This window comes from Lepisosteus oculatus, chromosome 10, assembly GCF_040954835.1.
Source record: "Lepisosteus oculatus isolate fLepOcu1 chromosome 10, fLepOcu1.hap2, whole genome shotgun sequence".
In the NCBI taxonomy this organism is placed as follows: domain Eukaryota; kingdom Metazoa; phylum Chordata; class Actinopteri; order Semionotiformes; family Lepisosteidae; genus Lepisosteus; species Lepisosteus oculatus.
The window spans coordinates 41,120,274-41,143,001 of record NC_090705.1 but is presented as its reverse complement, the minus strand read 5'-3'; the positions used below and the strand labels follow the sequence as shown (position 1 = coordinate 41,143,001).

Here is a 22,728-nt window from a genome sequence, read left to right as displayed (position 1 = left end):
TGTGGTATTTAGTGCACCTCAAATTCACCGAATCTGGTTTGGCTTCTAACCTGCGTCAGTGTTATAAGCAACTTTTATTCCTGTTTTTGCTCAAGAAGTTACTGCCTTCCTTTTCAAAGCAAATCACTGACATGCAACTAAACAAGTAAGTGAAAGCTTTTCAAATCCTAATGGACAAAGGTGCCATTAGAATTGACCCAGTCAAAAACACAGGAAAGATGAGATATTTAGAAGAGCTTTCTAACAGGCTGTTACCGTCACATGATATTTAATGCTAGCATTCCAAAATACAGAAATATTTTTAAAAAATCACAGGCTATTTAATATATTTTATAGAAGTAGTTCAGGTAACGCAGATAAAAATTCAAGAGTCATCTATGTTTTGCTCCACCTTTATTTGAACGGCCTGTGATGATAAGAACACAGTACCAGGAAGTACCAGCCGGTGTGACTCGGCCAGCTCTGTCTCTGAACACGGTAACCAAGACCAAAAACAACAGCTCCACGGAGGAGTAGGACGAGGTGCTGCTTCTCGGACGGGTCACTTGTATCACACTGTCAGCACGTCATTTTCCAGGTGTCTCTCTCTCTCCTTTGTTTCCTTTCCTGCCCTCCCTCTACCCAAGCCCTGGTCCAAACCGGCTTGGCACCCTGACACATCCTTCAGGTGTGGTAATTGAGTTACAGTACGCCCGAGCTAAGAGGGTGCTCTTCGATCCTGGCTCATTGCCTCCTGGCCCACTGTCTGCACTGGAGGACTCTGATTAGGGTGAAGAAGCAAAACGCACAGGAGAAAGACAAACACACCCTCACTCACACGGTCATCGGCCACTGCTGTGTATGTCGATTCAATTAATCACAGCCCCTTACCCTTGCTCAGCTGTTGTCGGATGGTGACACGTACGCTCATCATTTATTGGATTGGATATGTTTTTAAAACACTGGACACCTGTGGAAGTTAACGAGATCCAAAATCTCCCATACCCTGCTGTCCCGATAGTGCGCAATGCTTAAGCCCCTTGGTTTGCAAAACAGATCCCAGCTGACTTAATACCACTACCTCAGAGGACTCGAGGCCACAGCGCTTTCGTCTGTGGTCCTTAAGTGGTGAGCGTTGAAGTTCGTACTGCGTTTTGGATTGTATACGTTTTTAAACACTGAACGCCCCTAGAGTTAACAAAACCAAACCCTAGCTGTTTGCCTCAACCAAGGAACTCCTGTAGGTTACTGAAAATACTAATGTGGTCCAATGTTCCGGAATTCAGTGCCGAGACTGAAGGGGAGATATTTAAGAATTGTGTCGGTCTCGGAGCTGACAAATTTCTTTTGGGACTGTTTCATAATTGTCATATCTGACGGTCATACAACTTCAGCAAGACAACACTTATTTTGCACCTCTAATAAACCCCCCCAACATTTCATCACGGTCATCTTTTAATATTCAGAATACTTTTTTTTTCTGTGTATTTAGGATTGCTGGGCACATTCCTTTAAATTCCGTTACGAAATTCGGAAACTTTTGACCACCCCCCGTCTGAAGAAATACTTAAAAGCACGAATGGCTTTTAAGGAAGCATTTGTGAAACGAAAGGTAACCCTAGCTGGGATTTTTTGTCACCCTCCCAGGCGGGTCTGACCGCTACCGAGACAGTGTTTTTCCACCGAGCCAAAGGCTGTGTTTCATGTCCGGCTCCTTGCAGCACATGGAGCGGACCAGTGTTCTTCCATGACGAGCTGCCATGGGCCAAACATGGGATCTGTGCCAACGGGTCAGGATTACCGATACAGTGTGATGTCACAGAGTTCAGGCTGCCTGCAGGCTATAAATACGACCGCAGCTTGGGACGAGGTTAATTCATTTATGAATTGGGAAAAGCTCATTCTGCGAAACCGCAACACTCTTATCTGTTCGTCTGGATTTGAACATTTGCAGCGATGGAATCAATATCCTCTGGTATGTCATATGTATATATATATTATTGCATTTAGTTGTCGCGTATCCTCGGTCCTCTTGCAGGTGTTTAATTCAACTTGAACACAGCGCAAAATATTCGAAGTTGTTGTACAGCCAGCGGCAACAGACCACGAAAAATGTTAAATTTCAATTTAGTTTCAATGTCTCTTTACAGGCAAATCTACGTCTTGTTAATATTATATAATAATATTAACATTTGCAATCTTTGCTAGGCGTGGGTATGAGTCGCAGCAATGCCCTAAAACACACAGGGTCACACAGAATCGATGCAATCAAAGACAATCAGTGCAGTTTTTTTTTCTGTCAGGAGGTACATTGATCGATGATGCCTTGTATCATCGCGATATTACTCGCGCAATCAGTATCATTAAACGCAGAACCAGCTTTCAAACACGTTTTTAGGAACCAGTAAAAAAATAAATATTTATATTTGCATTGTAAAATATATAAAGCAACGTGTTTTCTCTTAAAAGTACTGTGATGCCGCACAGGTAAAGAGGTAAGATCTTTTTCTTTTTAAAAAAAAAACCAACCGATTAGAACATATTATTCAATAGTTCCTATTGCTGTAACTCGAGTCCTTAACTGGTGCATTTTGCATGCTCGGTATAAACCGGTGTAAGAAGATGTGAGAGCATGCCATAATTTTGCACGGGGTATGAAAATATGAAATCTATAACTTTAGAAAAGAAGCTTGAGATACATTTGCATTAACTGATAGTGATAGGAGAGTGCTCAAGTGTCCCCTTTCAGGTGTCCTGATCCGATAGCGAGAAGGATAATTTATGACTAGCTTTTAGCACGCCCCCTGCCGGAGAAAAAATAACTGCTAGTCATCCCTACCGCAGGGGCTTTTAGTATCGAGTCTACTGGCAGGTTACTAGCAGGCTGAGAGACTATACCAAGGGATTTTAGTGCAGTTATACTGTATGCTGGTTTAGTGGGAAAACCTTTGCTAAACGGCATCTGAATCTGTAACAACTTAACTTCCAGTCTTTAGAAACAGGATTTCTTAAGGATTCGTTCATGAAAACTGACATAGCTCCAGAGATTTCCCAACCTTAAATTAAGGCGGGTAATTGAATATTAACGTTCGTAACTGGCACATTTCCTTGTCCTTATCCTCCCCCTCTAAAATTCAGAGCAGGTGGAAGGCTTTATTTCCTGCGTTAAAAATAAAAATATAGTGTCCATTCTAAAAGACAGCATGGCAGGTTCTGGAGTCAGGGGGAAAGATGCAGTTTAAGGCTAGAAAGACCATTTCAAGGTGGAAAGGACAACCCTAACTTGTCATTTATGAACCCCACAGGAACCAAATATGAAGTGTTAGAATTCTTTTATATCTCATGGGAAGCATTATTGGGGGGGGGGAGGGAAATGACTGTTGAAATGAAAACAACAACATAAACAGAAATTGATACAAAATGATAAAACTCCTTTTACCCGAGTCTGGGTAAGACTGGCTAGGAGCCAGAACCCCAGTGGTTGTCCTAGCACTGTTTCCGACATTAGAACTTATTTTTTTACAGTAAACTCATGAGACGAGGCAATGAGAATACAATCCACATAAAATAAATCACCTAAAAAATGAAGCACGTCTTATATTTTCAATAATACTGTAACTACCATTTAGACCAGCTAGTGATTTGCACACAGTGAATGGCATTACTCTGTGTGTGGGAACTAACGCTTTTCACAGATTTACATTTTCTTACCCACATCTTTTAAATATTTAACATACTGTATGTATAGCCAGAGGTGTTTACACAACCTGTCTTTTAGACTGTACGATGTTTTTTGGACAATAAATTGCTATGTAATGCTACCATTGAACACTGGATCTCTGTGGTTACAGGATGAATGGATCTTTACTTGCTTTGAAACTTTAGACTGAAAACTTTAAAAAAACCTAGGGAAAGTGCTAGTCATCAGTTTTCAGTACTACACAATTTCGTATCATACTGTAATTTAAGATTGGAAAACATTCTATGATCCTAGGTTTCTTTAACTTGTACCAAGGTTGTACTCTCACTGAAGATGAAATATTTGAAGACTGTCAGTTACACGTTTGGGTAATATGGCCGCCTGGTTGAGTGTTCATTGTTGGAAGCTGTTCAACACCAACAGTAACATGATCGTTCTGCACCACTTGGTCACGTACAAATCAATTAGCCCTGTTTGAGTTGCTGTGCATTTTTGCTGGCATTTCAGGCACATTGTTCAGTAATCTCCTCTCAACTAGGTGATCTCAATAAATCCCCGTTTGCTTATTTTACAAAGCTTAAAAGAGGAAAGTGTGTTTCGCCTTTCCCCTGCTTTAACCATCAGTCTGAAAGTAGCAAACACATCTATTACGTGATTGAATGATAGGCTCCAAACACTCTAAATTCTTTTGTTAAAACAATTCTATGTGTCACTCATTAAAGTTACTAGGGATTTTATTCCCCTTCATGAACAAAGGCATGTTGGAAGATGGGATATGTTACAGGCTACGATACTGCTCTGGTCTGCTGTGGTGTAAATGGAGCCACAGAAGACAGTGGGGTATTAGAAGAATATAGAAGTTGGATTTTTTTCTGGCAGAGAGCAATGCTGATAGCATCAGTCCAGTGAAGAACGCCGTCCTGGTGGATGGTGTGTTTCTGAACGGCCCGATACTGGACAGCAGAGCTGGGCAGCAGTTTGTGATGGAGGCCCTTCCTCTCATCGTGGAAGAGGCTATCCAGAAGGCAACAGACGTCAACGAAAAGGTGAGGCCAGTCTGAGTGAAACGGAAGCCGCCAGTGTAGAATGATAAACTGTCAGATAATTTAAAAGTCAGGGTTATCCACCCACTAATCCTGTCCCACATGACCTGCACTCCAGTGCCTAGGTGTTTTGTGACTCGTGTTTAAGAGGCTGCACATTTTAATTACACTTGGTTTCCAAGTTTTTAATTGCCTGATGCCACAGCAACAAGTCAGTGATGCAGGTACTCCGGCTAGTATGTTTCAGAGCTGTGCTCCAAGTGTTTTCCACAATACTTAAGTTGGCGGTGTGTTGCTGGAAAAAGACAGCAATCTTTTTTAAACAAGTATCACTGTATTACTCACTTACAATAACACGAGTTACTTTCTTGAATCCGCAAAGGTGTCTGTAACCAGAAGGTCAAGCGAGAGACCGGTCCAGCCGTGAGAAGGAACAGTAACAGCCTGTCGTGCTTGTCGTGGTTGAAGACGCGCGTGCTTTCTGCTCTTTCCTGCAAGTGATGTGTTCTGCCTGCCTCTCCCCCCCCTCCCCCAGGTGTGCGAGTGGCAGCCCCCCGAGCTGCTGAAGCACAGGCTGGACCTGGAGCTGCGGGAGAGAGGGGAGACTCACCAGCAGATCCTGGAGAGATGCCGCGAGGTCATTCGATACAGCGTGAAAACCGGTGAGCTGCAGCCCTCCTCCTAAAGCACTCCAGGCCTCCCCCCCCACACACACACACACACACACACACACACGTGGACGCGGCGGGACTTCAGGACAAACCAAAAACAGAAACATCAACATACAGTACAAACATAAGAAGTGGTCTGCTCTGATTTACTATCTCTGAAGGGAAGAGATGTTTATTTATTCTGTCACGCCTCATTTCAGCAAGAATTTTGATTTTTGTCCAACACTTCTCATCCTCCACAGGCCACCCCCGTTTCTTTAACCAGTTGTATGCTGGCCTGGATCCCTACTCGCTGGTTGGTCGTTTCATTACAGAGGCCTTGAATCCCAGCGTGTGAGTACTGGTGTTCAACCCCCCCCCATCTGGGAAAATTGGTAAATTGAGCCTTAAGTCCTTAAGGAAGGCGTTTTCTCAAAAAAGTGACAACGTGGATTATGTCAATGATATGAATGTACAGCAGTATGTTTAGTCAAAATGTTTAACGCCTAGAAAATGGGCAAAAGACATTTCTGGGTGCTGTAAAAAGAAAGACAAAAACCCCAAGATTCTTCAAATGAATCAAACTTTCAGCATTTTTCGTGCTTGGATGAATAATTATAGGTTCTCTGTTAACTGAATTTAAAGAACAACATAAAAAAAAAGTTTTAGTGATCAAAGCACCCCGAAGCAATAACTAATTTTGGAATTGTTAGGTAAAGTGTCTGTATTTAACTCTGTAGCTTTGTCATAGAAGACATTTCTCAGAACTACGTGTTATTCATTTGGTAGGTACACATATGAGGTGTCCCCAGTGTTTGTGTTAATAGAGGAGTCGGTGCTTAAGAAAATGATTGAGTTTGTTGGCTGGGAAGAAGGAGGCGATGGGATGTTCAGTCCAGGTGAGACACTTAATTCTTAATAAAGGTTTAGTAGTTTGGTCAAACTCTAATGTGACGAGGCACCTTCACAGGGATACAGTACTTGAAGTTTCTTTGCGGAGGAAATAGCAACCTGACCCTAAAGGTCGACACTGTCAACACTCTCCCTCACTTTGAGGGGAATGAGCTAGGGAGCAGCTACAAGGGTGAAGATGGGTGGGGTGAGAGTGAAGATATGCAAAGACAGCTCGGGTGGCAAGACAGTTATACGCTGGAGGGGGGAAGAGAATGACATTAAAGTTTGACCTCTGGAATGTCCATTCAGTAATATTCCAGAAATTTCATGAGATCACTTCATGATGAAAAGATCTTGCATCATATGTCTCAATGAGTGATGGTAGCCAGTACCGTTAGCGAACCACTACGTGTTTGATATGGTCATTAACTCACATGGTTGATCTCGGTTTTAATATGTTTTTTAAGGTTGATAAGATTGATTGTTTGCCTTGTAATAAAACTTGGGAAGGCCTCCAAAGTTTTGTCTGGCAGGCCCTTGTTATGTTATCATGCACATGTAACTGTTTTTTTTTTTCTGTGTCGCTTCTCTGTTTCCAGGAGGTTCCGTTTCAAACATGTATGCTGTCAATGTGGCCCGTCACAAATTATTCCCAAACATCAAAGAAGAGGGGCTCTCCGCCCAGCCTCGGCTGGTCATGTTCACGTCGGAAGAGGTACGAAAATGGAAAAACAGACCCGATTCTCTGCATAACCTGAGCAAGCAGCAAACGTCTTGGACACTGCTGCTACAGTGCTCCCCAGCCCTGCTCCTGCAGGAAAGTGGCCTGTTGCTTTTCATTCCAGCTGAGCTCTGGATCTCCAGTGCTAGTTGATTACTTAATCGATCCACTCACTTGCTCAAACTTTTATTTGGGACTCAAAGTGTCAAAAATAATCTACTCCAAGGGTATAGAATACAGAGTTTCATGCTATTATTTCTGACTAAAGAAATCTTGCCAAGTAAGACACCCCCCCACGATGGGAGGGGCCATGTATCAGACACACCCCACGATGGGAGGGGCCATGCATCAGACACACCCCACGGTGGGAGGGGTCATGCATCAGACACACCCCACGGTGGGAGGGACCATGTATATGACACACCTCGCGGTGGGAGGGGCCATGTATCAGACACACCCCCACAGTGGGAGGGGCCATGTATCCGACAAACTCACAATAAGCATCCTTTCCTTCTGCAGAAGTACATTTGATTACATTTCAGGACACTGTCATGGAAATATAACTAGCAAGGAAGCCACAAGAGAGAGTTCTCACCTGAGTAAGGTCTTTATTTCAATATTGCAATATTGGGAGCCCTGCTGCCACTTCGCAAAGTGCAACAAGAGACTCAATTTGTTACAAGCAGTACAGGGTTTTTATAAGACGTTGCGCTGTAAAAAAGTTCAGCACTTGGTCCCTTCTAAAACTTCCCCTTTCTCTAAGAGAAAACAGATTACATCATAGAGCGAGAGAAGAAAAACTAAATTTGTTATTCAGAGCTTATCAGTTACTTTCAGCTAATTCTAATGACCCAGACAGCATATATTGTTTTGGTACATTGTGTTCTAAACTAACCTAAACAGTGTACTTTGTTGATGCACTGTTTTCTAAAATTCTGCACGCACTGTAGCACAGCAGTTACATCCTTGAAATATATTATCTAAAAGCACCAATATATTTTTTTCAAAGCTCTCTACATTTTTAAGAATCAATTTACTTATTAGATCTCCACTTCACAACACACCTGGAATAGGGTAGTTCTGAAGCTCCAGAACCGGAACAGGGTTGATGCCAATAACGAATCCCATTCGATAAGCTGGAAAATCTGCTGCACACTGAAAATGGCAACCCGGGGTTCCGAACGTGGCTGGAGCAGAACCCCGAAGGCCAGTGCTTCTCTGGGAGCAGGATAGGGAGCCGCTCTGCTCCTCTACGCGTAATGACTGTTTTATACCGTTTCTTCTCAGAGCCACTATTCAGTGCGCAAAGCTGCTGCCTTCCTCGGAATCGGCACCAGGAATGTGTATGTGGTTCCTGCAGACGACAGGTACGGAGAGCCCCGTCTCCCTTTCCTCTGGGCTGCAAGTTTCACGTCTTGATGCCCCTTGCGTGTCATTTCACTCGGAACCGAAGATCAACTGCCTGTTTGTGTCCTTTAGGGGTAAGATGATTCCCGAGGAGCTGGAGAAACAGATCGAGCGGGCCAAGAGCGAGGTGAGACCTCGCACCATGAGGAATGACCTCTATTCACCATTCAGCCCCCGAGCGATTCTAGCGCCGGCTTTGATTTTCAAAGAAACTCTTGAGCGATTTCCGCCCGAGGATTTAATCGCTATTTAGAAATCGGGAGAGTAAATGAAGCGTTGAAGTATTTTGCAAAAGGAGCATCTAACAGAATGTTGAATGCTTAAGGAAGACGTTGTCAGCTGGATGGGATGCATAGTTTTATGCAGTCGTACACAGTACGCTAATGATTTGCGGCGTATCATACCTTTCACCTAATCCTTTTCAGTCACACCGCATGACTCATTCTCATCGGCACTTGTGTTGCTTCAATTTCAGTTTAGCTACAGCTTTCAAATGTTCTCCACTGCTGCGTTCTAAGAAAACGTCAGTGACAGAGCTTGGAGAATGACACCAAAGACAACAGCTCAGATGCCGATTTACAAAAGGCACTGATGTCAATTCACTCTGGTGAATAGAAAGCTGAAAAGGAAGAAGGCCGCTTTGTGAGATCGCACGCGCCTGTACATGTAAAACCTAATAGGTTATGAAATGAGAACCACGTTTGGCCCCTGTAGAAAGGCAGAGTCATTTGTTTACGAGTCTATAGCTGAAGGACCACTGTGCCAGGAAATATTTGCAAAAGGTTATATTTGGTAACAGTCGGTTGCTTTAGAGGGAAAAATTGTATTGCATCTCACCATGCACAAAAAAAAAGCCAGACGTTCCATTCTAAAAGTTGCTTTTACAGTCGGTGTGGTTGTGTGAGCCATGGAGACAGATCAAGTCGGAGCCTGGGAACCGCCGGCAGTGTCAGTGGTTTGGAGAAGGAAAAATGTGCGGAACAGGTCTGAGAGGAGTGTGTGTGTGTGTCTCTGTGTCTTGCAGGGCGCAGTCCCCTTCATGGTCAGTGCCACTGCTGGGACCACAGTGCTGGGGGCCTTCGACCCCCTGGAAGACATCGCAGATATCTGTGAAAGGAATGGCCTCTGGTTTCACGTTGATGTGAGTTTACCGACACGGCAGATCATCGACATCATTCTGGGGCACAATGAAAACTACACCATGTAAGAAACCATATACCCCACCCCATGGGACCTGCCCCCCCCATCAGAAATCATAGAATTTCATCCCTCTATTTCTTGGAAAACATTCGGATTTTGGCTTCAGCATCAAGGCTGCATGGCTTGTTCCCCATTCCCACAACTCTTTGTGCGAAGAAGTGCCTGTTCGCTCTCTGGCTTAAGTGCACATAGTCTTGACTTGGGACCTACAGTTCATCTTTCACTGCTGATCCATTGGCTTGACTCTGTCAATGCCCCTGAGGATTCTGAATACGTGGGTCAGGCCTCCTTGTGGTGTTGTATTTCTCTTTGAGACTGTAAAGGTTCGGCTCTTTTAGCCTGTCAACATAGGACATTTAAGCCTCAGATTGTATCCAGTTATTCTTCTCTAGACTGACTCCAAAGCAGCAATATCTTTTTTTGTAACAAGGTGATCAAAATTGTGCTCTGTATTCTAATTCAGGTTGTGACACCCTATTTTTATAAAACTAGGATAATCAGCTTATTTATGAAAGAGGAAACCTATCGCCCTATTTCTAAAATAGGAACTCCAACAGGTCAGCCAGAGTAAAACAGTCACAGGACAATACACAAAACAACCTTACCAAAACTAAAGCCTAGCTTTTTGAGCTGCTATCTAGACTTCTTCATTTTCCAATTAACAGTAGATGGACAGCTAAGCTGTTTACTACCTGTGTACAACACACTTCTCTCAAAAGCACTTCAAAATAATTCAGACTCACATGATTTTCATTGGTCTCTCACTCAGTCCATAGATTCCTTGTCCTGTTCTCTCTGGTGCAGCTCACATAACAGCTCACATCTGCCCTCTATCTTAATACAAGTGGTAACTAACAATTGGAACCTTCTGTTTCCTGGTTTTTAAATTGTCTCCTGACCAATGCTCTTGCACCAACCAATCAGGTGACAGAAGGCTGCAGGTCTTTCCCCACAGCATTCTGGGAAATGTGGTCCAGACAAAAATGTTCACAGTACTTCCTTCTTAGACAGGTCTTGATAGTATATTTATTGCAAAATGTTAACATTACATGCTTTGATTTAGATGATACTTTTTAAAATCTATATTTTAACATTTACTTCTGCACGTTCATGTTTAAAAGACTTAAACTGTGTCTACATTAACACGTCGGTCTTTTTATACTGTAAGTAGCCTCTTTGAGCTGAGTATCTCCCATTTTGTACTCATAGATTCTTTTTTCCTACATGCATATAATATTGATATAATAATTTGAGAATTAAACTTATACGATTTTTAGAACTTTTTAGAACTTCTAAAACTAAAAATGTCAAATTGTATGAGTTGTGTGTGTCCATTACTGTTGATTTTTGCTTGATCAGCTCTAACGCGTTGGTTAAGCAAGACCTATCTTTTCTAAATCCTTGTTGACTGTCCCCAGGGACACTGGATTCTGAGGGTTTAGCAACAGACTTCCAGACATTTTGTAGAATTTCTTGGTTTTCTTCCTGACCGTATGATGAGTTTCTAGCAGCCAGGTAGGCTGACATTTGGTCCTTCATTCCTTCATTTCCAGGCTTGCTGGGGAGGCAGTGCGTTGTTGTCCAGGAAGTACTGTCATCTTCTCAAAGGCATCCAAAGGTGAACTCTCTCCCACTTTGTAATTATTATCTCGGTCGTCTGTAATGCAAAGCACAGACACTGTGACCGGCTGTTATATGCGAGGTGCTCTTTCATTTGCCTTACCCATTACTTTGTGTGTCCCTTGTATTTCATAGAGCAAACTCAGTAGCTTGGAACCCTCACAAAATGCTGATGGCTGGTCTGCAGTGCTGTGCGTTCCTAGTGAGAGACAAAACAGTAAGTCGTCTCTCATCTTCCGTTTCCTCCTTACAGAAGGCGTTAGGCTGAGACCAGGAAGTGAGTAAAATCTGCTTTATTTCCTGAGGTTTATAGAAAAGTGCATCTCACAGCAAGGTCATTGGTAGAAGAAAATTTAAATGACTGGTGCCTAAGGTTGGTACAGTAGCTTCATCCAGTGAAATGTTGATTAGTATGCACACAGAGGGCCCATAGTGTGAAAGTGGACGGCAGTGATATGTCAGTAGAAGACATCACTTTACACAAAGATAGCTTTAGAAGATTAGAATCAGTGATCAATGGGAAAAATAGCCTATAATCAATTTCTGTAGTTCTGACTACGTTTTAAACAAATAAAAAAAAAAGGTTTTAAAGGATGCAGAGATTGGTAGATGTTTCTGCACTGTTAGAGCAGTGTCCCAGGCTGATCCCTATCTTTGAGATCACGAGAATGCATTGCTGGATTACAGGCCAGTGCTTAAGTCCTTATTCTCATTAATTTCTGTGACAGATACTACCCAGCCATGCGATTAAGTCTGTGCTCAACAGAACTGGCTGCAAAGTGAGCAAGTGTGCTCTGCCAACGTCATGCCATTAGACCAGATGACCCCCCTTGACCCCACATTACAGACACCATCTCACAGGCAGTGGTGGACATAGCAGGCAGATAGTGCTTCATGTTGCCGGGAATGATTAGAAGAGATAAAAGACTGCAGTAGGTGGTTAAGAGAAGCACGGCCTTAATTAGGAGATTTAGTATTTGCTCTGTTTGTTTGCAGTGGAATTTAGCTGATCTTCCATGTAAAGAGACCTGTAGACTTCCAATGTGTGCTTTCAGGAAATGTAATTTGCTTGTTTTTTATTCTTTAATAAGCGGTGCACAACTGGTCGATGAGAATAAACACAGAAACTAAAAAGGAACCCCAGTAACAACATTATTCGGCTCAAAGACGTCTCTGCGGTAGAGGCAGAGAATGCTGTTTAATTTTAAGGCTTGTAACACATGACTGTCTGCGAGACAGCTTCCTCCTGATTAATATTTCTCTGACCTTTCCATAACTTAGCCAGCAGACGGATGATACTGGGCTTTGAGGAGATTTGGCTAAGTGGTGTTTTAGGACAGATGAAGATTAATGTACAGGTTTCATCCCTGGAGTAAATGCTCGGACGTCCATTTACGTTCTCAGAGTGGGGAAAAAAACCTCTTCTAATACATTAGAATGGAATACATTGAACAGTTGGTTTCTGCGGACCATCAAGAGATATGTAAACGAGCACACAGTAACAGGGCTTAAATAATAGATGAGCTTCAGCAACCCAAGGTCTTGAAAAGTTACTGGGCACAATCTGAAATTCAAAGATTCCCCCCCGGGCGATGTTTATTTCTGATGACAGTACTGTTTCTGTCTGCTGTTAAACAATGTCTACCGATACTCAACCTCTGTGAAGCTGTTTGTGATGGAGGTTAACCTTGTCTGCTCTCTTAGCAAAATCCTTCTTTATTTGAGACCGAAATAAACAGAGGAATTTGTTGAAGCTAAGGTATCCCAGCAGCAGCCCCCTGCTTTCAACATGTGTGAGGGGATTCTGTGTACAGTTCAATTGAGAGATATAATAAAGCTTCACTGGCAAAAAACCCAAGGTGTATTGCATTTAAAGGCAGGAACTAACAGCAGTGAAGAAGTTGAATCTAATGTGGCAGCGTTCTATTATAGTTAAATAAAGGAAAACAGTTTTCAGCCATCAGTTTTAAGGGTGCAGGGAACAAGGGAAGGTTTATTCCATGCTGGAAAGAGAAGAAAAGAAACACTTCTTCGGGTGTGGGAGAGAGAGGCGTGGGAGAATAATTTTTAGCAGACGTTTCAACAAATGAGGACAAGGTTTTCAGGCTGCTTTGGTCAAGTCGGTTGGGCTTGGTTTGGCCATCTCCTGCAGCATGTTCTCCCACCGTCAGGCCCTCAGCCTGATTCACCAAACAGCTTCTCCGTGGCTCCTTCTGCCTCACCTCACTGTCTCCACGGAGTGGTCTTTCGCCCCCCTCTGTGTCTGCCTTCACACACCAGAGTCCACAGAGAGCACTGCAGCCACTCAGACGCGTCCTCGGCTGACGGCCCCTGGCTGCCTGTCCTTGTTTCAGGGCCTCCTGCAGCGGTGCCACTCTGCCCAGGCTTCATACCTCTTCCAGCCGGACAAATTCTACGACATCGGCTACGACACGGGAGACAAGTCGATCCAGTGCAGCCGCAAGCCTGACGCCTTCAAGTTCTGGCTGATGTGGAAGGCCATCGGGACGCAAGGTCTGGAGGAGAGAGTGAACAGGGCCCTGGCACTGTCAAAGTAAGTCCTGGCCGTCCTCAGGTATCTGTTGTCCATGTGACTGATGTTTTAATGCCACCTGCACAGCTGCCTGAGACTACTGTGAGCGATTTAAATCGGTTTTCTTCCTGTATTTATAACACAGCTTTGGAAGCTCCAAGGTTAGGCTGGTGTTATTTTAAAGGACAATTAGCATTTTAATTGTCTTTATTTTTTGCTGTATGTGATTTTAAATGTACTAAAAAAAAACACACAAAAAACTTGCATTTTATATGTACATATACTGTACTGTATAAGCTATTTTAAAAGCCTTTTCCACCCAAAGAAGAGCCTTTTTTTCAACAAACTTAAGTGCAAAGGTTTAATGGTAATAATTTAACCAGAGAAAAGGTGCACAGAAAAGAAGAATGTGCTTCCACTGTGACGGTGATGTTTTGGACAATGATGGTGTATATTTGGGACCAAATTGTGCACTGTAGCAAAAAGCTTTTGAAGCTGTTGTGTGAAAGTGCAGGCGCACAAACACTAGTGATGTGTTAGCTCTTCAGCACAAGGAAGATAGTGATAGTGACACTAAACTGTGACACGTGTATCTGTGCTTTGCCTTAATTCAAAGGCTGTTTGAATGACTTTTTTACCTTTTAAACTAGGAGCAGTAGATTGTATCAGAAGTGACACAGGGATACAGTATGTCATTAAAAGTATCGACATGACACTACATACCCAGTGTTGGTGAGGTCAGGCATGACAGGAAAAGAAAGCCTCATCCCATAGGGAGGAAGAACTGATTCTTCTGTTTTGAATGGGGCTCACTGACTTACTCCATGCAGTCCCGCCTGCCAAAAAAAGGTCCTATGTGCAAGGTCAACTCTCCAGCGAGAGGGATCAGTTGAATCAAGAAGGGTCCCTGTGACAGTGTTTCCAAAATAGATGTGCACCGGTCATAACCCAGTGAACTTTACTTGAGTATGGGGATTTTCCACTACGCACTGACCCTGACACTGACACTGACACTGAAAGACTTCATTCATCCATCTTGGTAGACTGCCATGACATACAATCAATGACCAAAACCACTGATTTCAATACCACTTTAAGTTGTCCTTAAAGTTATTATTGCAAAATAAGCTGTAGACAAAGAGGGGAGCTTTATGGTAAAAGGCACTCTTGAGCATAAGGCCATGTTTAACACGGGGCAGGACTCCAGTACAGAGCACTGACACATTCCAGATGCCTTTCATTGCCTGTCTGGCCACGTGCCAGAGTGATATTTCTTACTAACTGCTTCACCTTTAAAGATCATGAGCAAAGTGCCCAGGGCATCTAACCTACTGTACAAGCTCCTACCAATACAGAGGCTGCAATCGGTGGAGTTGCATTGTCATGCAAAACATGCAGAGAGATCCGGGCGATCATGCAGTGCTTCACACTTTTCCAAGTTCTGCCCAGGTATTATAGTAGACAGTCATGCTTTTTAGATTCATATTTTTTTTTTAATATGTGGTTCGGTTGTAAGTACCTTAGAAACACTTAGGGCCATAATCACAGAGGTTTCCCTTCATGCTTTGTGGTAATAGGTTTGGATGGACGGGTCATTCAGAAGCTGCAGCACTCTAGCCGGAGGATTACCTGAGGAGCTAATCCTCTGTTTCCATGCCCTTCCATGCTGTCTGATAGTTTCCCGTGGCTATTATCCACACCGAAGCTTCCCTGTAAGCTGTCTGGTACTAGACTCACACAGACGTGCACAGAAGGGCCTATACTGTACGTTAGGCGTGACCTCCACTGTGATCTGTCACAGGATAAATCCTCAAGCGTATTTTCTTAAGGCAGCAGATGTGTCAGCTTCCGAGACATTTCTTTGCATCTATAATTTGTTTACTCTCGGACTCCATTTATCACAGTCTTCTGCTGTGCATTGTGGTTTGTCTTATTGGGGACCATGTTGCCATACTTCAGGAGAGCGGAACGGAATGAGCTTTAGCCGACCTCAGCCTGGAACAAATGTGCCAATGCAAATAAAATCCCCAGGGCCTTGCACCGCAGGGCGCCAGATTCGTTTCCCAGAATATCTTAAAAGTGACCGAGTGTGAAAAAACAATGTGCCATAAGGTTGACTTAAATCATGAAATCATTTTTATTTAGTCATCTTTAGACGATGAAAATGGTAGTGTTCCTGATTATGCTGTGGGCTGCTAAATGTTCACAATGTTCTGTGGGAGAAGGTACCTGCTCTGGGGTCTGGGAACGTCAGTGCTGTTGTGCTGCCTTTGCACTCAACTGTTTTCTCGTTGTTTTCTGGTTGCAGGTATTTAGCAGAGGAAGTCAAGAACAGAGAGGGGTTCCGGCTGCTCCTGGAGGTACGGACTTCCAGCAGTTATGTGGCGTTCACTTCAGCAATAACTTTCTCAAATAAGAGAAGAACCCGATAGTTAGATCTACACAGCTTGCAACATACAGTAGGTTCATACATTCATGCAGGGACATACATTGCGAACAAGTGGGGTCTAATTAATCCAGATATTGAGCTGATCTGAGATGACTGCAAAAGTGGCTCATCGGCACGCAGCAAGTGACTGGGTCTGCTGAAGCCCTTTCGAAGCCACTGGTGTGCAGGACTGCAGCTGACGTTCTGCCATCTGATACTCTGTGTAGTAAGGTGACACGCTGGCACAGAGGTTAGCATTGCTGCCTTGCAGAGCGGGGGAAAATCGGCCCTGGTGTGTGTGTATGTGTGTGTGTGTGTGCCCTGTGATGAACTGGCATGCCGTCCAGGGTGTTCCCTGCCTTCTGCCCTTTACTTCCATTACAATACCCTGTTGGGAAAGGGACGAATGGATATTCTGTGTGGTCTACAGTTCATGAATCCATTCACCCAAGAGCAGTTTGCATTATCCTTATTATTTGCTCAGCACACTCGCCTATCCAGGGCAAATGCGATATCCGCATTCAAAGTTGACCTCATGCCTGCGATTGGACCAAGACCACTGAATGTGTGAAAAGGGAGGATTTTTTGTAAAGGCCTCGGTGAGCAGAGCTTTGCAGTTCATCTTTTATTTTTCTTTTTAGCCTGAATATGCAAATGTGTGCTTTTGGTACGTCCCTCCCAGCCTGAGGAAGACTCCTGAAGGCCCCGAGTTCTGGAAGAAGCTACATGAGGTGAGTCTTGAAGTGGGAAGGATAAGTACCAGCCTCTTGTTAATTTTCTTATTGGTCGTGGGACTGAGATCAGGCAGAGACCTGAAGATTTCAGACCTGCATGATCATTGACAAATACTCAAAGACCAAGCCAAGTTGCCAAATTGTAACAAAATTGTAAAAAAGCAGTACTAATTTAACTAACAGCTTTGGAATTTGTTTTCCAACTCTTACATTAAAGCTAAATATGAGAAATAGTGTCGGAGGCGAACATCGAAAAGGTGCAGCTTGAACACACTAACTGTAACCCAGTGTAACACCGAAGAAGCAGAGTGTCAATACAGAGACAGACCAGAAGAGGGCAGCCAACAGCAGGGTATTTGGAGAAAGGTCCTGATTTGTACTAGGAAAAACTAAAACCAAGTTGTTTTTGACTCTGGTCGGTTCCATTAATACCACGTATAGTGGACACTTTCACCTCTAACTGTGTTGGTCATGTGCTCCTTCGAAGTATTTGCAGGTGTAATTCAGGATGTAAGCGTGAAAGATATTTCATAGCCTCACCTTTTGCTCTGGACCTGGGGCCTGGTGAAACTTGGCATCATTTTGAAATGTATTAAAGGAAGAAAAAAATGTTTTTATTTTTTAAGCACGTGTACTGTACGTGCACATTTTGCCGTTGGCGTTTGCCGTGGTAGATTTGAAGTGCCTTCGCATAAACAAGTGTGGATTGGCGAGTACAGCTGTGTTTGTCTGACCTTTGCAGAAAGCTGGTGTTTCATTTTTGGGCTCCCAGAGGAAGTACTGATAACAAATTTAGGACTAAATGCAAAAAGTACATATTCAAACACAGAAAGGATTTTGTGGTTGTGTAGTATAGCAGTAATTTATTATTAGTGGTTTAGGGAAGTGGGCCCAGAACAAATTCTAGACAAAAGCAAAACATGTTTGGGTTTCTGGAGAGCTTTGGCAGCACGAACAAAGCTGTTAAAAAAGACCTCGGATTTGTTGTAGCAGCCTGTCGACTGAGCCCACTGGAATGACAGCGCGTTGACCCTCTCGTAATGCACTTCCAGAAACCTTTTACCACTTTAACACGGTGGATCTGGGAAAATGAGGATGGAAAAAGTGGGGGCTACTCAACAGCAAGCCTCTGAAGTCATTTGTTACTGTGCTGTTACATTTCATGGCTTTCTTTGTCCGTGTTATTTTTTAAATAAATCTCTGCTCAGCTTTCCCCGGTCTATTGCCAAACAAGGGACAATGCTAAATGAAGATCAGTATGTGAAACAGCAGATGGTGTAAGATCTAGTCACATAATAACTAGACCAGGGTTACTCAACTTCCAGTCCAATTTGCTCCATTTGTTGCTGCAACTCCTTCATCCCTGTACTGACCCTTCCAATTATCCCGTCAGTAAACAGCTGAGGGCATCAAAATGGTGTAATGGCTTGGAGGTGTAATGGCTGCAGTAGACTCTGTTGTTTAGATTCTGTGCTGAACGAGATCACGCTACAAAATCTAGACTCCTGTCTGGGAAATAACTGTAAGAATAAATATTCCTGACAGAGCAGGTGCTGCTATTTTAACATGTGAACGTTTTTTCTGGGGGGGGGGGTGTAAACATTTCCAAGAATTCCCAAACAGAAAGGCCATCACGTAATAAGCCAGGCACAGTTTTTGGTAGTTCTTGGGTTTGAGATTTGTCAGCTCTTTCCAACAATTCCATCACAGAGGACAGTCACCACCCCGGGCATGAGCTCTTCACCCCACTGCCCTCAGGCAAGAGATATAAGAGCATACGGACACTGACCACTAGATTCTTCAATAGCTTCTACCCACAAGCAGTGAGACTGGCGAACACATTTAGCCATCCCCCTCGGACCACACCTACACCATCACCATCTACCTCATTGTAATTTATTTATTGTACGTCTCCAGTCAGTGTTTACCCGTCTGTATTGTTTACATTCAAACTGTCTACATGTTTACTTGCACATTGTCTATTGTTTGTTTGCACATTGTCTTTATGCACTGTCTGCACTTTGTCTTGTTTTTTTACACTTGTTTTACAATCGAGAGACTTCTGTCAGTAAGAATTCCATTGTACCAGTACCGGTTACATATGGCAATAAAGTTCAAGTTCAAGTTCAATGATGTGGTCTGAACTAAAGCGATCCGAAAACCTCACCGCATGTGAAATAGATGTTCTCCCGTGGGATGTCACACTCCCCCGAACACGTAAGCAGACGAGATGCCCAGAATGGGCTCTTGACTCACCTGGTGGTGATGACACCCCTCTGGACATCGCGACTGTGGTCGCTGAGCGTCTGCTGTTCCGACAGGTTGCGCCCGTGATCAAGGAGAGGATGATGAAGAAGGGAACCATGATGGTGGGATACCAGCCTCACAGAGACAAGGTGAACTTCTTCCGCCAGATCATCATCAGCCCTCAGGTGAGCCGAGAGGACGTGGACTTTGTGCTGCAGGAGATGGAGACGCTGGGAAAGGACCTGTAACAGCAACTGTCTCCTCGAGCTGTTCTGAAGTACAGTAAATACCTTTCGTGTGGTGTCAACCACAGACTTTTAAGTAGGTTAAAAAAAATAGTTTCCACACACACCTTGTGAAAAGGGACTCGGAGACCCCTCCCGAAACAAAACACAATCTGTACAAGCTGGCGTGAAGGAAGAGAATGAAGAGTACGATTCATGTCATCTTTGCACTGATGCACATTGACATTGACTGTGATGCACAGTCTTTGGCTCTAAGAGAATATTTTTTTTAATGTGAAATGTTAACGTTTTTAAAATTTATTATTTTGCTTGTTTGGCTTAAGATGACTTGGAAACCATGCAAAATTGGAACAAAAAGTTGATTTTGGCCTGTTAGAACAAAATGCAGCACCTGTGATTTTTTCTGTCGTGTTTTCTGAACACTATTATCAACCTACTACACAGTTTAACTTTTCAAAATATTACAGACGTGCAGTAGAAATGCAGACATCATTCTTGATCGTACACCACAACAGAGACAAGTTATTTATTCTAATATAGAATATATGTATCAATCACACACTCATCAATCAACAGGTTGATTGCATTTGTATAGCCCTTCTCATCTCAAATGATCCCAAAGCACTTTACATACAGGAGAAGACCCAGATCACGCAGCATATCAAAGCAGGTCCTGTGGAGAAGAGAGAAATTGTTTCACCAGTGGGGTCAATGGGGGATTTTAGGGAGACCAGACTGTGCAAACCAAGACTGCATTTTAACCCTACACTGCGATAACCAGTGCAATGGGATTGTTAATGGCTAGGCAGGACCTTGGCTTAATATCTCACTCCAAGGGCTGTGCCTCACCCAGAAGTGTCACCTGCTACCATTGGTTTGGGGAAATTTGGGTCCAGAGTAAACAGTGCCACCTACTGGTCCACATGAAGTGCAGGAGCATCTGGGCTTTCCTTAGAGGTTTAATTTCCCAGGACCCAGCAGGCCCACATCGAATTCATATTCATACATGAAAACATATGAACCTATATTCATATACTGGTCGGTGTAATGAGGTGAGCTTTCACTACAGGGGACTACCACTTGTCTTCATGAATCTAGTCCTGTGAAATGTGTGTGAAGTAAGAATAGGTCCACTAAAGTACAAGTGTCTTGGTTGTAAACGTAACAGCTCAATGTATTTGTAAATAATGTGAATGTATTTACGATGTAAAGCAGGTAGCACAGTAATCTCCAGCGCTGCCGTAAGGTTCATGACCGTTAATACACCCGGCACTTAAGCTGAGCAGAAGGACGAGTGTCAATGCCTTCAGCTTGCTCTTTGAAATATTTCACAGCAGTCATTTCCTGCGCAGTGGTCTTGGGTAGTACTGAGATCCTGTTTTTTAAATAAATAAATGTTAAGGGAGACAGGGGTTTTAAAAATTCCCATTTTTTTCTTTGACTTGTATAATGCTGTGCTTAGTTTTGTCAAGTTTCCCATCCAATCCATGTTTCTAAGACAAAGACAATGGTGACATTGTTTTACCTCATGAGTATTTGTACTTTTGTGTTTTTTTCTCTAGTGTTTTTTTCCTGTTATTGTTTTTGTGCTGAGATATTTCTTTTTCAGCATGTTCAGAATGAGTTTTGCATTCCTTTCCTTATCCAATAAGTTGTAAGAAAATGCACTTTGTAAATGTTTATTTTGTTACAAAGTATGTGTTTACATACCACTTCCAGCTTGGTAATATTAGAAATGTTGGTGAATTTTATATTAAGGACGGAACACATTATTAACAGCTCAAAAGCATAACACAGAAATAAACAAGAGAATGTCTGTATAAAAGATTTGTACAGTGTGTCCCAAGAAAATGCAGCACTTTATTTAAGAAACTGCTTTTTTGGGGTAATGTATGGGCAATTTATAATTTTTTGTCAGGTCTGAAAATTGGATAAATAAACAAAATAAAACTTACCTTCATAACTGTAGTGCATTTTCTGTCTTCTGAATGCAATTTGGGTGCAACCTGAAGGATTTCTAAATATTTATTGTTTGAGTTAAAGAGTGTGTATGTTTACCTCAAACAACACTGAAATAAACAACACACACCCCCTTTGTAAAATATATTGGGAGGGGTGTCTGGACAGGCCCATTTGCATGTGTTGAAATTACACTTCATAATGTGAAGAGCCATATGAGCAAATTGGTACTGGTTGTGCATATGTTACCAAACCAAAGACATTCCAGTACTGATCAGGGCTACATCTGGTCACTGGAAACTTTTCGTATGTATACTTAGATTTATTTTCCACAAAATTGCTGAGGCAGCTGTGTGCATCACATTTCTTGCTTTATTCCACATCATAACCTAAAAATTGGAAAAAGGAAAAATCATACTTTGATACGTCTGTTGATTTATGGCAGAACCTGTTAAGTTCTGCATCAGAGCCTGAAAATGTAACTTACTGTATACTGAGCTAAAATGTAAGTTGCAGACAATAAGCTAATATAATGAAAGTATAATTAGTCATCCTACTGGACAGGGGTGCGGAGACAATGATGAAACATCAAGGAATCTGAAAACAAACCACCAATGTACCTGCTTGTAATATAAATGACTGGACAGCACGACCCTTTCTCTCTGTTGCCCCTGTGTCAAACTGACCACTCCACAGCCCGCTTGAGCTCTGTTGCTGCTCACAAAGACTCTGAAATGGAAAGGTTGTCACGATCTGATTGCAATGCAAAAGGGAAGTTTCTGCATGATGAGCGTGGAGAGTGGAGAGGCCACTGACTTTAGGACCTCCTGGTGACAATTTTTCAGTCCCCTAAAATGTATATTGGGTTTTATCTGTCGGTTCTAGCTCATCTAGAAGCAGGCTGCGATGGCGGGGTCGTTTTTGAAAATTGCAGAATTTATTTTACAACAAGAGACTTCAGAAATCAGAAGGAATGAAGGAATAACAGTGTCCAGAATGGCAGAATGTTATGCAGGGGAACTTTGATCGACTGGACACAGGACATGGCAGCAGTAGTAGGGCTGGATGTGTCTGAGCACCTGGAACACAGAGAGGACCACACCTTCTCTGACTGGCCAGGGCAGTGCTGTGACAATAATCTTGATTTCATGGCTCTGGCATATCGATACTTGATTATTCCCTGACTGCATAATTGAACTATCACAGAAACTTAAAAACATTCAAAAGTATAACAAATCTTATCCGATTCAGCCATCTATTATCAGCAAACCCATAATATCGTGTTATATCAACCTGTCTTGAACAAACAAGGCACTAGGTAAGACAGAGAGCACATGACAGCCCTACCCATGAGTGTGATGTAACACC

The 22,728-nt window shown here is 42.9% G+C and overlaps 1 protein-coding gene across 1 annotated transcript; it reads left to right on the top strand.

Moving 5' to 3' along the window:
- Positions 1 to 1,692: 1,692 nt before the first annotated feature.
- On the top strand, positions 1,693 to 21,372 carry LOC102682521 (acidic amino acid decarboxylase GADL1). Its single transcript, XM_069195223.1, has 15 exons — positions 1,693 to 1,954; positions 4,559 to 4,725; positions 5,258 to 5,384; positions 5,636 to 5,726; positions 6,162 to 6,271; positions 6,866 to 6,981; positions 8,275 to 8,354; positions 8,467 to 8,521; positions 9,419 to 9,535; positions 11,148 to 11,212; positions 11,350 to 11,431; positions 13,569 to 13,768; positions 16,056 to 16,107; positions 16,817 to 16,906; positions 19,231 to 21,372. The coding sequence occupies exons 1-15, from the start codon at positions 1,936 to 1,938 to the stop codon at positions 19,402 to 19,404; spliced, it is 1,545 nt and encodes a 514-aa protein (XP_069051324.1). The 5' UTR covers positions 1,693 to 1,935; the 3' UTR covers positions 19,405 to 21,372.
- The last annotated feature ends 1,356 nt before the right edge of the window (positions 21,373 to 22,728 follow it).

What these genes read in the sequence shown, in the direction of transcription:
- LOC102682521 (XM_069195223.1), top strand. An exon ending in TCGATACAGCGTGAAAACCG is followed by an intron (nt 5,385 to 5,635) that starts GTGAGCTGCAGC and finishes CATCCTCCACAG; the next exon opens with GCCACCCCCGTTTCTTTAAC. An exon ending in TCCTAGTGAGAGACAAAACA is followed by an intron (nt 11,432 to 13,568) that starts GTAAGTCGTCTC and finishes TCCTTGTTTCAG; the next exon opens with GGCCTCCTGCAGCGGTGCCA.